Source organism: Esox lucius, chromosome 14 (assembly GCF_011004845.1).
Source record: "Esox lucius isolate fEsoLuc1 chromosome 14, fEsoLuc1.pri, whole genome shotgun sequence".
Taxonomy (NCBI): Eukaryota; Metazoa; Chordata; class Actinopteri; order Esociformes; family Esocidae; genus Esox; species Esox lucius.
This window is the reverse complement of record NC_047582.1, coordinates 23,086,176-23,100,344: the sequence shown is the minus strand read 5'-3', so window position 1 is coordinate 23,100,344 and position 14,169 is coordinate 23,086,176. Positions and strand designations below refer to the sequence as shown.

Genomic DNA, 14,169 nt, shown 5'->3' with positions numbered 1-14,169 from the left:
TCATCTTCAGCTTTCTAACGGATGCCTGAAGGATTTGTGCCAAAATTGCCTGGTATTTGGAACTGTTCATAATTCCCTCCACCCTGACTGAGGCCCCGGTTCCAGCTAAAGAAAAACATCCCCAAAGCATGATGCTGCCACTGCCATGCTTCACTGTGGGTATGGTGTTCTTTGGGTGATGTGCAGTGTTGTTTTTACGCCAAACATACCTTTTCGAATTATGGCCAAAAAGTTCAACCTTTGTTTCATCAGACCATAACACATTTTCCCATGTGCTTTTGTGGGACTTGGTGTTTGTTTTTGGAAACTTCAGCCGGGCTTGGATGTTTTTCTTTGTAAGAAAAGGCTTCCGTCTTGCCACCCTACCCCATAGCCCATTCATATGAAGAATACGTGAGATTGTTGTCATGTAGCACACAGCCAGTACTTGCCAGAAAATCCTGCAGTTCCTTTAATGTTGCTGTAGGCCTCTTGGAACCTCCCTGACCAGTTTTCCTCTCATCTTTTCATCAATTTTGGAGGGATGCCCAGTCCTTGGTAATGTCTCTGTTGTGCCATATTCTCTCTACTTGATGATGACTGTGTTCCATGGTATATCTAATGCTTTGGAAATTCTCTTGTACCCTTCTCCTGACTGATATCTTTCAACAATGAGATCCCTCTGATGCTTTGGAAGATCTCTGTGGACCATTGCTTTTGCTCTGAGATGCAACTAAGAAAATGAACAGCTGAATTTTATTTGTGATTAATCAGAGTCACTTTAAATGATTGCAGGTGTGTAATAAATTCTATTTAACATGAGTTTGAATGTGATTGGTTAATTCTGAACACAGCCACATCCACAGTTATAAGAGGGCGTGCACACTTATACAACCAGGTTATTGTAAGTTTTTATTTGTTATTTTTTTTCCTTGAAGATTTCAGTTTGTTTTTCAATTGAATTGTTCATATGATAGGTCACATTAAAAGTGGAAAACGTTCTGACCTGATTTATCTTCGTCTCATTCTTTTACATCACAAAAACCTGGCTTTTTAACAGGTGTGTGTAGACTTTTTATATCCATTGTAGATGTTCCCATGAAGTTTGGAAGTCCATGTATCCTATTTGATATTGGTGGAGGGAATTGAAGAAGTAGTATTTGTGTGAGGCTGGCTAGTTACCTGGTGCTTATGCAAACCAAGTGTTGTTTCAAACTAGTACATTTTTAATCCTAACAACTCAATGTGATGTACCAAACTTAAGAGTGGCAGCCAAGTCCCTCAACTTGGTAAGCATACTATTGGTTTGCCACACAGTGCTCATGTGAGCAGACACGGTTTCCCTTGGAACAATCAGTTGAACTTGGCCTTCAATCAATCAATCAATCAATCAAATTTATTTATAAAGCCCTTTTTACAACAGCAGTTGTCACGAAGTGCTTTTACAAAGACACCCGGCCTTAAACCCCAAGGAGCAAACAACAGTAGTGTTGAATTTCAGTGGCTAGGAAAAACTCCCTAAGAAGGCCAAATTTTAGGATGAAACCTTGAGAGGACCCAGGCTCAGAGGGGTGATCAGTCCTCTTCTGGCTGTGCCGGGTGAGATATTATTCCAATTGGAATAATTAATAAATGCATGTGGGCTAAATCCAGAGTCTATTTAAATTTAGACTAGGTCAGAAGTATGACCAGATGGACAAGGACAGGGACAGCAACGGGCCCCCCAAACCAGGTACTCGACAGGTGTGGACCAGGACCTCATGTCCTCCTAAAGTGTAAAACGTGAGGAGACTGGGAAAATGCAGAAAATGCATTCCTCATATCAACAATGATTTATAATGGAGTAGGAGTACTTAGTGGGGAAGGAGAACTGACCCAATCCCCCAGCGTATAGCAGCGTAAGACTTTGGAATTGAGACGGGGGGGTCCGGCGACACTGTGGCCCTACTTGGGGGAGGCCCCGGACAGGGCCCAACAGGCAGGAAATCAATCCACCCACATTGCCAGGCATCAACCAAAGGGACACCCACCAACCGTAACCACCCTGAATGAGGGCCGAGTATTGCCAGCAGAGTACAGCCCAATTGCACAAGTGTGCAACAGAAAGACAACAACAAGCCAGTGACTCTTCCCCTGAAAGGCATTGGAGGGAGGGCATTCCAGTGGCGACGAGAGCAAGGGTGGATAAATCAAGCCTACTGGTCACCTTCACGCCCCCGGGCCAGGCTACACCTAATTATAAACCGTGCTGTAGAGAAGAGTTTTTAGTAGACACTTGAAAGTTTGCCCTGAGTTTGCATTTCTAACCTTAATTGGCAGATCATTCCACAGTAGTGGAGCTCTATGAGAAAAGGCCCTGCTTCTGGCTGTTTGTTTAGAAATTCTAGGTACAATTAAAAGGCCTGCATTTTGCTATTGTAGGTTCCGTGTAGGTATGTATGGCTGGATCATTTCAGCAAGGTAAGTAGGAGCAAGTCCATGTATTGATTTATAGGTTAACCGTAAAACCTTAAAATCAGCCCTAACCCTAACAGGCAGACAGTGTAAGGACAGGAGTAATGTGTTCAAATGTTTTTGTTCTAGTTAGTATTCTAGCAGCCGTGTGCAGCACTAATTGACCTTCTTTACAAAATAAGAAAGTCATAAGAAATTCCTGGTGTAATATACATTGTCTTCATTGAATTAGCTCCAAACACCATGAGTTAGGATCTGGGCGTTCTTAACCCACTGGGCTGTCCTGAATGCTCACAGTGGCTCCAGGTGGCCAAGCCTGGTCCACTTTCACAGACAACAGTTGGCATCTAATCCCTTTGTATCCACTCAAGGTTCCTTTCTCTAATATAAAGATCCAATACAATCTATGAAGGTGACTCAGTCCTGAGTAACTGATTCAAAATGCATGTGCTCACTATTCTCTTCTTTCCCGGCCTGGCTTAAATAGGTAAAACGGAAATTATCAAAGAAATGTGTTCATAAATCGCTAGTAATTGTTGGAATGTCTCTGTGCACGCAACTCACTCAGGGAGAGCAGTGGCAAGCTAGCACAAGTGAAACAAGGTTTATCTATGTAAAAAAAAAAATATGGTTCTGTCACAGTGAAAACACAACATTGTGTAAGTGTAGTGAGCCAATGAGCCATCTATGGGGGAAATGTTAGAAAACTTAAAATATTGCTAAAATTCCCCACACACATATGGGGTTAGCCAATTTATAGGTTTTGCTGACACAACTTTTAATTTTCACATTGATAATCAAATTCAGAGTAGTTATAGTTAGTTTCAATTTTGTCATATATTTCCATTTTATTTTTATGAAATAATGTTTCCGTTTTGCTTGTTTTAGTTTTTGTTCAGAAATACTAAATCAATGTACTTAATTAGCCCTGTATGAAACATTACCATCTACTGGCACCACCAAGACCTTACAGCACTTATAGTACAGGCTGAGAATCCCCCTATTTTAAATGTGACTTAAATAATAATAGACTAGAACTGAAAAGAATTCAAAAACTTTTCATTGATCGAACAAATGTTCTAATTTATTTATTTAATGAAATATTTTTAAGGTGTAGTTTTAGTCTTAGTTTTACAACCATGCTATTAAACCGTGGTTGGAAGGGAAGAATGGATTGGTATCAGCCAAACAGACGACTGGTCTAACATCTGTGTGCCTTCATTTGCTTACAGTTAATGATTGTATATGCAATGTATATGACATGAATTGAACTGAAGCTCATTTATGAATTATAACTATTATAATGGGGGAGACAGAGGAACAGACACAGAAGGGCTTCTCAGTGCATTTTTTTTTACAACATGAGAAGGATGGGAGGAGGAGGGGATGGTTAAATTAAAAGCAAAAGGACAATCCCTTTTTTCTTCTACATTGTAGGTTATTTTGGCCTCCCTCCTGAGATGCTTTCTGCGAGCACATAAGTAGCTCCTTTGGGACATGAGAGTTTAGATGTTGATAACATTTATATTATCCACATAACTGTGCCAGGTTCAAGCTGGTGACAACTCCTTTATTGATGAGCTGAATTCCTCAGATAAATCCTAAAAATCTGATAAATACTAAACAACAATATGAAAATAAGTTGTTTTTAAATCAAGGGTGGGACATGGGGACAGAGGCAACTGAAAGAAGGAAAACTACATTTTATTTCTAATTAATTGAATGTAATTTCATTTCAATCCTAATGAATGTTTTCACAAAAATGCACAGCAATAATATATTTTAATTAAATTTCAGGCTTTCATGAACTCCTGGGAATGCCTGCCTAGGGAGGAGAATGGTTTTTCAAAGTCCAAATTCTGATTTTGAAAGTGAGTGGTTTTGATTACGTGAAGCACATCACATACCATCACATACCATAAGATGTGCACCATTCTCCTGCTTTAGCTCGACAGCGCCACTTTTAAAGCTAATTACCAAATATCCTGGAATATATATCTTTAAGCTTGAACTATTTTTGGTATGAGAGATGTTTGTATTTTTGCATTTATATGGGCAGTTTATAATAGCTGAATCTCCCTGTCTTGTTGTCAATAACCCAAAACAAAAATGTTGCCACCTTGTTGATTTAATAAGCCCATGGGTTGCTTTATCCACGGGTCACCGTGGTTGTTTATGCAATGCAATACATTACACTCTGATACAGCTGTGTTTACTATGTGAGCATTTCCGCTGGAACAGAGTGTTCTTTTTACTCTCCATGACGTCACCAGCAAACCTCAGCCAACATAACGAGCCTTCCATGTAAATGGATATAATGAGTCTGTCTGTATGACTGGAAGTAACTGCACAGTGGGCGTGCTCTTACATGTTTATTTAAGATGTGTCTCTAGATGAGTCACACAGCGCGGTGTAAATGACTGCACAGCACAGATGCGACCCGGCTGCTCCTCTGTGGCCTGCCTTAGTCAGCTCTCAATGGTAGGGCCCATTTCTCTGTGGTAGGGCCCAAGCTCTCAGTGGTAGGGCCCAAAGTCTGTGGTTCTGCGGTGAGATATGTTGAGATTAAGCTCCGTAGCATTTCAGCATCCCATCAAAGACGTGGTCACAGCTGCTGGGGCTTGCAGTTTGTGGTTCCTTACACAAATGTTGCAGAATGAAAACGTTTTTTATTTCTTATGGGATACACATTCAACTGTAGACATACACATTCAACAGAATGGCACAATCATAAAACAAAACATGGCTATAGGCCTTGTTGACCACTCTCCAAACATAGCGCTTATGGTTGTGACAATAAAGCTCTATTTTGTTCTTGTCACTCTAAATTACAATGTGCCAGAAGCTGTGAGGCGTGTCAAGGTGTTGTCAGGCATATAGTAACTGGGCTTTTTTGTGGCATCGGCACAGTGAAGGCTTCTTTCTGGCAACTCGACCATGCAGCTCATTTTTGTTCAAGTATCATCGTATTGTGCTCCTTGAAACAACCACACCACCAGATTCCAGAGCAGCCTATATTTCTTCTGAGATTACCTGTGGGTTTTTCTTTGTATCCTAAACAATTCTTCTGGCAGTTTTGGCTGAAATCTTTCTTGTTCTACCTGACCTTGGCTTGGTATCAAGAGATCCCAGAATTTTCAACTTCTTAATAAGTGATTGAACAGTACTGACTGGCATTTGCAAGGCTTTGGATTTTCCATTACCTTGTTAGGCAGGTCTTTTGACAGTTCTTTTCTGCTCCCCATGGCTCAGTATCTAGCCTGCTCAGTGCATCCACGTGAGCGCTAACAAATGTATTGACTATTTACAGTATAAACAGACACTAATTGCAATTTAAAAAGCCACATGTGTGGGAAATTAAACTTTAATTGCCATTTTCACCTGTGTGTATCACCTTGTGTGTCTGTAGGAAAGCCAACCATTCAAGGGTATGTAAACTTTCTGGGCCATTTGGGTGAATTCTGTTATCATTATCAATTAAAAAGGAGTCAAACAACTATTAAGTTGTTACATAGTATTGTAAGTATTGTTGTTATATAGGATTGTAAGGGATAGTAAGGGAAGGGGATGATGGTTCAAGCATCCTGCCTTCTGTTAGGGTCTGGCCACTTCATTCACATCACAATCAATGTCATCCCTGTCTAGGCAACGGGGACAATGTCATCCCTGTCTAGGCAACGGGGACAATGTCATCCCTGTCTAGGCAACGGGGACAATGTCATCCCTGTCTAGGCAACGGGGAAAATGTCATCCCTGTCTAGGCAACGGGGACAATGTCATCCCTGTCTAGGCAACGGGGACAATGTCATCCCTGTCTAGGCAACAGGGGAAAATGTCATCCCTGTCTAGGCAACAGGGGAAAATGTCATCCCTGTCTAGGCAACGGGGACAATGTCATCCCTGTCTAGGCAACGGGGACAATGTCATCCCTGTCTAGGCAACGGGGACAATGTCATCCCTGTCTAGGCAACGGGGACAATGTCATCCCTGTCTAGGCAACGGGGACAATGTCATCCCTGTCTAGGCAACGGGGAAAATGTCATCCCTGTCTAGGCAACGGGGACAATGTCATCCCTGTCTAGGCAACGGGGACAATGTCATCCCTGTCTAGGCAACGGGGACAATGTCATCCCTGTCTAGGCAACAGGGGAAAATATCACCTCGTGTTGCCTTTTCCATTGCTTGCAGAAGAAGCAGGAGGTTCACCAAAGTGGCCCTAATGTCATGGTAAATATGTTTCCGTCTATTGCCTGGTCCCCTTCTTTGTTCTTGGCCTCCTCCTCTCTCTCTCTCTTCCCCTCACTGCCTTCATGTTTGCAAAGTTCTCACAAAATGGAACGCAAATCAAGTACAAAGCAGAACATGTGTTTGTCCTTTTGGTGCCTTTGTTCAAGGCATGGTTATGAAAATTAATGTTTTGATGCTTTTGTCTAAGCATTCACTTTCAGAGTGTAAGCATTTGGCAGAAACATACAGCAACATACTTCACTGATGCTAATAAACACTTAATCTGCAAAGACTTAAGTGCAGTACTATGAATTATAGCTATATATCTGCAGATTGGGAAGAGAAAATGTTTGTGACATATATTTGTTGCTTTGTTTGTTCAACCAGTGGAAGTATGATTCATCGGCGGTGGTGGTTTGTTTTTTCACATCCAACGACAACAGGGGGATTTCTTGAAAATGTCTGCGATCTACATGAAAGAACCAAAGGCTTGGGTTCATCAGACATTGCATCTACAGTCGTCTTCCGCTTCTCAAGGCATAGGTAGATAGACAATGGTTTTAATTTAGATGTGCAGCATGTTGATTCATCTGTTGACCTGCTGTCAGTGTGATGATGGATCTGTTGGTCAGCTGTCATCCTATTCATAAAACACGAATTGAGTCATCTCATTTTCTCGTTTCGTATGAGCCATGATAGAGAAGACTAAAAAAAGTAATTTCTAGCCCTGACTTGCTAATCAGTTTCAGACAGCTATTTCCTTCCTCGTTCCGCAGTCCTGCAGGGGTTCACATCCTTTTTCACTCTAGGCAACCCTTCTCACGAGTAATGCCATCCACATTACTTAATTTAACTTGAGGGACCTAGGGAGAGTGAGCTGTTTTGCAACCAATTTACTTCCTTTCTATGTAGTCTTATAGCACTCATGCCATATTTTAGTAGGCTATGTAATATGAATTGTAATGTTACTACAACTTTTACTACTAATAATAATTATTACCATGTTTTAAAATAATTGTAGTAATATTAATACAAAATAAAAATTATAATTAATCCTGGCTAACCAGGAGTCCTTTTAAAAAAAATTGTTGAGTAGTTACAGAAGATTATGGTTTTCATCATATGGTGGGTGGGACTTGTTTGCTTGTGAATGTTGATACACACACTTGTTCCTCCAGCAGCACAACATTATGCTGACAGGATAAATTTGAGAATATTCCTTCAAATTAACAGTACCCTACAAAGCTTTGGGAATAGAGTATGTTATTAAAGCATTCAACTGCAGCATTCAATGTCTTCAAATAGTCCTTTTATTTTGAAGGTTTGATTACATAAAACACATTACATAATGCTGCCAAATGTTTTCTGCAACCTATTACTCTGCCTTCCTGGTTTAACTAAGTGAGCAACACTTGAGAGATGATTAGGCACACTTCTTGACAGAGATGTGACTTGTGTATATCAAGGAAGATTTGCCTGTATTGTCAATAGTTTGAGGTTCTTTTGTAATGGGACTATTTAAATGATGTGACAATGGGGAAACCTCTGTTATTTTTACTGCTTTCTCTTCTTTTGCTGGATGTGACATTTCCATCAAAAGGTAAATACAACTCATTATTATTTATTGCATCAATAATGAATAATTCTCAAAAGATGTGTAAACTGAAAATATAATGTAATCGTTTAGTTTAGTAGGCTGTGCATGTTTGGACATATTTTGGAAACCGTTTTTTATTTCCATAAGAAGATATTTTCACTTTACCACGTAGGTATGTGAATCACGGTAGATCATTTATGGATAAAAGGCTCGGCTAACTTAGTCACAGTTGCATGTTACTTTCCTAACCACACCTTTATCTACACCTGAGTGCTTTCTTTATCAGCAGCTCTACTCATAATCATAGAAATGAGTTGGTGAAATGAAATTGTTTCTCATTCAAAGATCATTCCAACATTAGATTTATTAATGGTATGTGCTTTATATTAGGGTGGGTGAAACAGGATCCAATCCTTTTACTATGCTATGTATAGACCTAATTAATTGCACATCTTTACCTCTCCTATTATCTCTCTTAAAAACAGGAACAAATAAAAAAGGGTTTAAAGAGCATTCACTCTAGGTCCATGGTCAATTATTATTGTATTATTCATTAGGATAACCATTAGATATTGCGGAAGCTACAAAAGTCCTAACAACAACCTAACACACAGACTACAGAACAGTTACAAGCAAGACATACCATTAATATTAAATTAAAAATACATGTTTTTAAGAAATCTGAAATAAAAAAGAGTAATCACAAAACAAAAAGAAACAACAATATACACAGTATTCATACTGAATGTTCATATTCTTAGAGTACTGTTACGTAACAGTTTCAGGAGGTGGCGTGTCTGCATTTGGAATGTTTTTTTTTTAAGATAAACTTTTGGTTTGGGCACAGTTAAGATAGGGTATGTATGTTGGTTTAAAGACGGGGGATTAGAGACAGGTCTAGAAGTGTAATCAATCTCCCCTCAACCCTCAACAATGAAGTTCTGCTGTATGTGGTGTTAATGTTGGTTATGTACAGTTCAAGACAAGGCATAGATTGTTTTGAGTCAGTTGCAGCTTTGCCTTGTCTTTTTTCCTATACCTGAACATATTACTAAACAGTAATGGGGACCAAAAAGGACCATAACCACAGCCTAAACGACTAGCACAGCATATTTCGTATATCAGACATACCTCTCGACATTTTTACAACAACATTCAGCGCTTTTTCTACTCAAATTCCTTTAAGAACAACTCTAGAAGTGTTGTTTAGCCAAATACAATGCTTTGTATTGTAGTAAACCCTAAACTCTGCCCCCTGTATGTCTTTTCTCCAGGGAATTGGGCCAGGACATCCAAAAGGAACAACACTGCTGTGGCAATTCCCAGAACATTTAAAGGACAGACGGTCCAGTTAGAGACCATCTCTCACCCTAATGCCAGACAACAAGAAGCCTCCCATTCTTCTCCCCTTGTCAACCCATCTGCTTATACCCCTCCAGCACTGCGGTTGTTAAGCAACAACACAGCAGCGTACCTTGCTGGACCCCTAAGCACGTGGGTCATCCCCAGCTTTTATATGCTGACTGTTGCGCTGGGGATCCCGGCCAATGCTGCCATTTTGTCCACCGTGGCTGCTAAAGTCAGGACAGTGTCTTCGGCCATCCTCTACTGTAGCCTGGCGGTCTCTGACCTATTTCTTCTCTTCTCCCTCATTTTCAAGGCCCATTACCATCTCCGTGGCAACAACTGGGTGTTTGGCGAAACTGCCTGCCGCATCGTAACAGCCTGTTTTTATGGCAACCTCTACTGTTCAGCCCACACGCTAGCGTGCGTTAGCGTCAAGCGCTACCTGGCCGTGGTGCATCCATTCTTTTACAAGAGCCATCCAAAGAGGGCATGCACTGCCTGGGCCAGCCTGGCTGTGTGGGGGGTGTTTGGGGCAGCCGTTGTACCTGAGCTCCTGGTCTGGCAGAGCTACCACATCCCCCAGCTAGGCCTCACCACCTGCCATGATGTTCTCCCACTGGACAACAGCTCCCATGCCGGTTTGCTCTACTACAAGCTAGTCCTGACCTTCGTAGGTTTACTTGTTCCCCTGGTGGTCACTGCTGTGTGCTATGTCCGGATCATACGACAACTCAACCACTCGCACCAGGACTGGGCGCTGTACATCAAAGCTAGCTCACTGGTGTTTGTGATCTTCGTGGTGTGTTTTGGACCTGCTGGGACTCTCCACTTCCTTCACTATGTGCGTTTGTTGGCTGGTGGAGAGGAGAACTTCTACGGCTACTTCAATTTGGCAGTGTGTCTGTGCTGTCTGCACGCCTGCTTGGATCCATTCCTCTTCGTCCTCATGTCCAAGGCAGCTGAATCCAAATGTTACTTACTGACATTCAAGGGAAAGTCAGCAAGCATCTCCACCTGAATGTGCATAATCCAAACGTTAGTCTGTAAACTTAAAGATCCTGATCATCTCATAATGCAGTGGTGACTCATCCATTTTCATTAATGACACACATTTTAATTATAAATAGAATTTTACAAATAACTTAGTTTAGCATCATTTACAGCATGATGTTAAGGTACTACTTTGGAGCGTGGAAAATAACTACCAGGTCTATATGTATTGTTAAACCAAGGTCTCTATACCAGGAACTCCACAGATTACGTTTATGGCAAATTGTTACTGAATATATACTTATAGGCAGTGTGCTCATTTGCAGAATCCAAAGGGGATCCTAATGAACAGGACATTTGTATCCAATAAACTTCTTGAGGACCATGTTAGAAAAAATCCTCACTCTGGGGCTGTACAATCGGACACTGGATATTGATAGGAATTGGCACATCAAATCCAATTACAGCACAATTTTTCAGTACTTTTGAACTGTTGCAGAGATGACATTGCAAAACGGAAGCTTAAGATAGCAGGAGCGCTACAGAGGACAGAGGATTTTTGGGGTGTCTGGAGCAATTAAATCAATTATCAAGTTTTAATACATTCTATTTCGTTTTTTGAGAAATGTTTGTTACAGCATCTTTTGGTGAGTTACTTGCATTTGTTTCACTGCAATCATGACACAACAGCAACTAACCTTGTTTCTGATAGCTAGGTGGTCAGTGGATGAAGTACCTAGTCATGTTTAATAATGAACTTGTCACAAGTTGTTGTCCTGTGTGTAATAATTGTTAGACAAATACAGCTAGGCTAACCAGTTAGCTCTATTGATGTTAACTATCAGATTCCTACATTAGGTGTCTACAAACGTTTGCCAGCTATGATCATTTACATTTACACAAAGTGCTTGTACAGATCAAGGGACACATCCCCCCCAATATTAAAATATGCACAACTGTTACAAAAGACTGCACACTGTCATTGATGCTAAAGGGGGCATTACACAGTATTAAGAACTGTATGCAGACTTTTGAACAGCGGTCAGTTAATATTTTTCTTTGTTGCCTTGTTATGTTTTATGAATGTGCCATTCTGTTTAATGTGAATCCCATAAAAAATAAAAGACATGTGTTTTGTCTGCTCACTCATGTTTTTTTTACAAATTGTACAAATATTATCAATTCTCCAAGGGAATGCAAACTTCTGAGCTCAAATGTATGTACCCTGAAAAATCCTGTAGCTGACAAATTCTGTAGCTACCAAGTAAGGCAACCTCCGAATATCATGCTGTTTCGACAGGCAACCCAATTTTCATTTCTATATTTTATATATATCGATCAGCCATAACAATATGACCACTTACGTGTATTGAATAACACTGATGATCTCGTTATCATGGCACCTGTCAGTGGGTGGGATATATTAGGCAGCAGATGAACAATCTGTCCTCAAAGATAATGTGTTAGAAGCTGGAAAATAGGCAAGCATAAGGATCTGAGCAACTTAGACAAGGGACAAATTGTGGTGGTTAAATGACTGGGGTCAGAGCATCTCCAAAACTACAGCCCTTGTGGGGTGTTCCCGGTCTGCAGGGGTCAGTACCTATCAAAAGTGGTCCAAGGAAGGAAAAGTGAACTGGCGACAGGGTCTTGGGCAGCCAAGGCTCATTGATACACATGGGGATTGAAGGCTGGCCCATGTGGTCCAATCCAACAGATGAGCTACTGTAGCTCAAATTGCTGAGAAAGTTAATGCTGGTACTGGTAGAAAGGTGTCAGAACACAGAGTGCATTGCAGATTGTTGTGTATGATGCTTCGTAACCGCAGACCAGCCAGGGTGCCCATGCTGACCCTTGTCCACTGCCGAAAGAGCCTACAATGTGCACGTGAGCATCAGAACTGATCATGTGGATGGCCGGGTGCATGTGTGTTACTTACCTGGAGTACACATGGCACCAGGAAGCACTGTGGGACGAGGCAAGCCAGCGGAGGCAGTGTGATGCTTTGGGCAATGTTCTGCTGGGAAACCTTGGGTCCTGCCATTCATGTGGATGTTACTTTGACACGTACCATCTACCTGAGCATTGTTGCCGACCATGTGCACCCTTTCATGGCAACGATATTCCCTGATGTCATTGGCCTCTTTCAGCAGGATAATGTGCCCTGTCACAAAGCAAAAATGGTTCAGGAATGATTTGAGGAACACAACAAGTTCAAGGTGTGGACTTGGCCTCCAAATTCCCCAGATCTCAGTCCAATCAAGCATCTCTGGGATGTGTTGGACAAACAGGTCCAATCCATGGAGGATCCACCACCACTTACAGGACTTGAAAGGATCTGCTGCTAACGTCTTGGGGCCAGATACCACAGCACACCTTCAGAGGTCAATCAATCAATCAAAATTTATTTATAAAGCGCTTTTTACAACAGCAGTTGTCACAAAGTGCTTTACAGAGACACCCGGCCTTAAACCCCAAGGAGCAAACAACAGCAGTGTTGAATTTCAGTGGCTAGGAAAAACTCCCTAAGAAGGTCGAATTTTAGGAAGAAACCTAGAGAGGACCCAGGCTCAGAGGGGTGACCAGTCCTCTTCTGGCTGTGCCGGGTGAGATATTAAGAGTCCAATTGGAATAATAAATAAATTTCTCTTGGCTAAATCCAGAGTATATTCGATTTTAGACTAGGTCAGAAGTATGACCAGGTGGACAAGGACAGGAACAGCAACGGTCCCCCCAAACCAGGTAATCCGCCGGTGTGGACCAGGACCTCATCTCCTTCTAAAATTTAAAATTGGAGGTAACGGAGAAAAGTTAGTAGTACATCCCTCATGTCCCCCAGCACAATAATATAGCAGCGTAACACCTTGGTCTAATGGAGTCCATGCCTCGACAGGTCAGGGTTGTTTTGGTGGCAAAAGGGGGACCCACCCAATATTTGGCAGGTGTTCATAATGTTATGGCTGATCGGTGTGTGTGTATGTATATATTTTATTTGTCTATTTATATTTCTTTTGACCAATTAGATGAGTTCTGAAAATCGGTGTGAAATGACATATATATATATATATATATATATATATATATATATATATATAGTTTTTCAGAACTTATCTAATTAGTCAAAAGAAATTAGAGTGCTTGAGTAACTGCCCCCAAAATGGATCAGGGTTATAGAAAGGTTTGAATTTCAGTTTAAATGGCTTGAGCAGTTATTGTATTATGTATTTTCTAATAATTGGTCTTTCCACCATTAATATAAAACATTAATGTCTTTTAGACCAATGTCTTTTAGAGCTGAAATTTAGTAGAAAAGAATGCAAAGTCAAAAATAGAACATTTTCTAATCATCAAGTGAGCAAGGGACATCATCATTCTTCTACATCTTGATAGCAGCTGGAGGTTGGGAAATCATCAGACTGCTTTTTACTATCTACTGCATATCATCATGACACCACAAAGGTTTTACTTTCAGTTTCAATTGATGGTGCTGATATGCCTTGGTCCCAGATGAGAGAAACTAATCATGATAAATACAAAGTGTCTCGCTCACTCTCTCTGTCTCTCACTCTCTCATC

General features: G+C 40.9%; 1 protein-coding gene across 1 annotated transcript; it reads left to right on the top strand.

Moving 5' to 3' along the window:
* The first annotated feature begins 8,047 nt into the window (after window positions 1–8,047).
* Window positions 8,048–11,628, top strand: LOC105015124 (proteinase-activated receptor 3). Its single transcript, XM_010878002.5, has 2 exons — window positions 8,048–8,260; window positions 9,532–11,628. Exons 1-2 carry the CDS (start codon window positions 8,194–8,196, stop codon window positions 10,620–10,622), a joined length of 1,158 nt encoding a protein of 385 aa, XP_010876304.1. The 5' UTR covers window positions 8,048–8,193; the 3' UTR covers window positions 10,623–11,628.
* Window positions 11,629–14,169: the final 2,541 nt, after the last annotated feature.

Excerpts from the sequence above, each read along its gene's own strand:
- LOC105015124 (XM_010878002.5), top strand. The coding sequence starts at position 8,194 with ATGGGGAAACCTCTGTTATTTTTACTGCTTTCTCTTCTTTTGCTGGAT. Across the intron at positions 8,261-9,531 it reads TGTGACATTTCCATCAAAAG|GGAATTGGGCCAGGACATCC; the intron begins GTAAATACAACT and ends TCTTTTCTCCAG.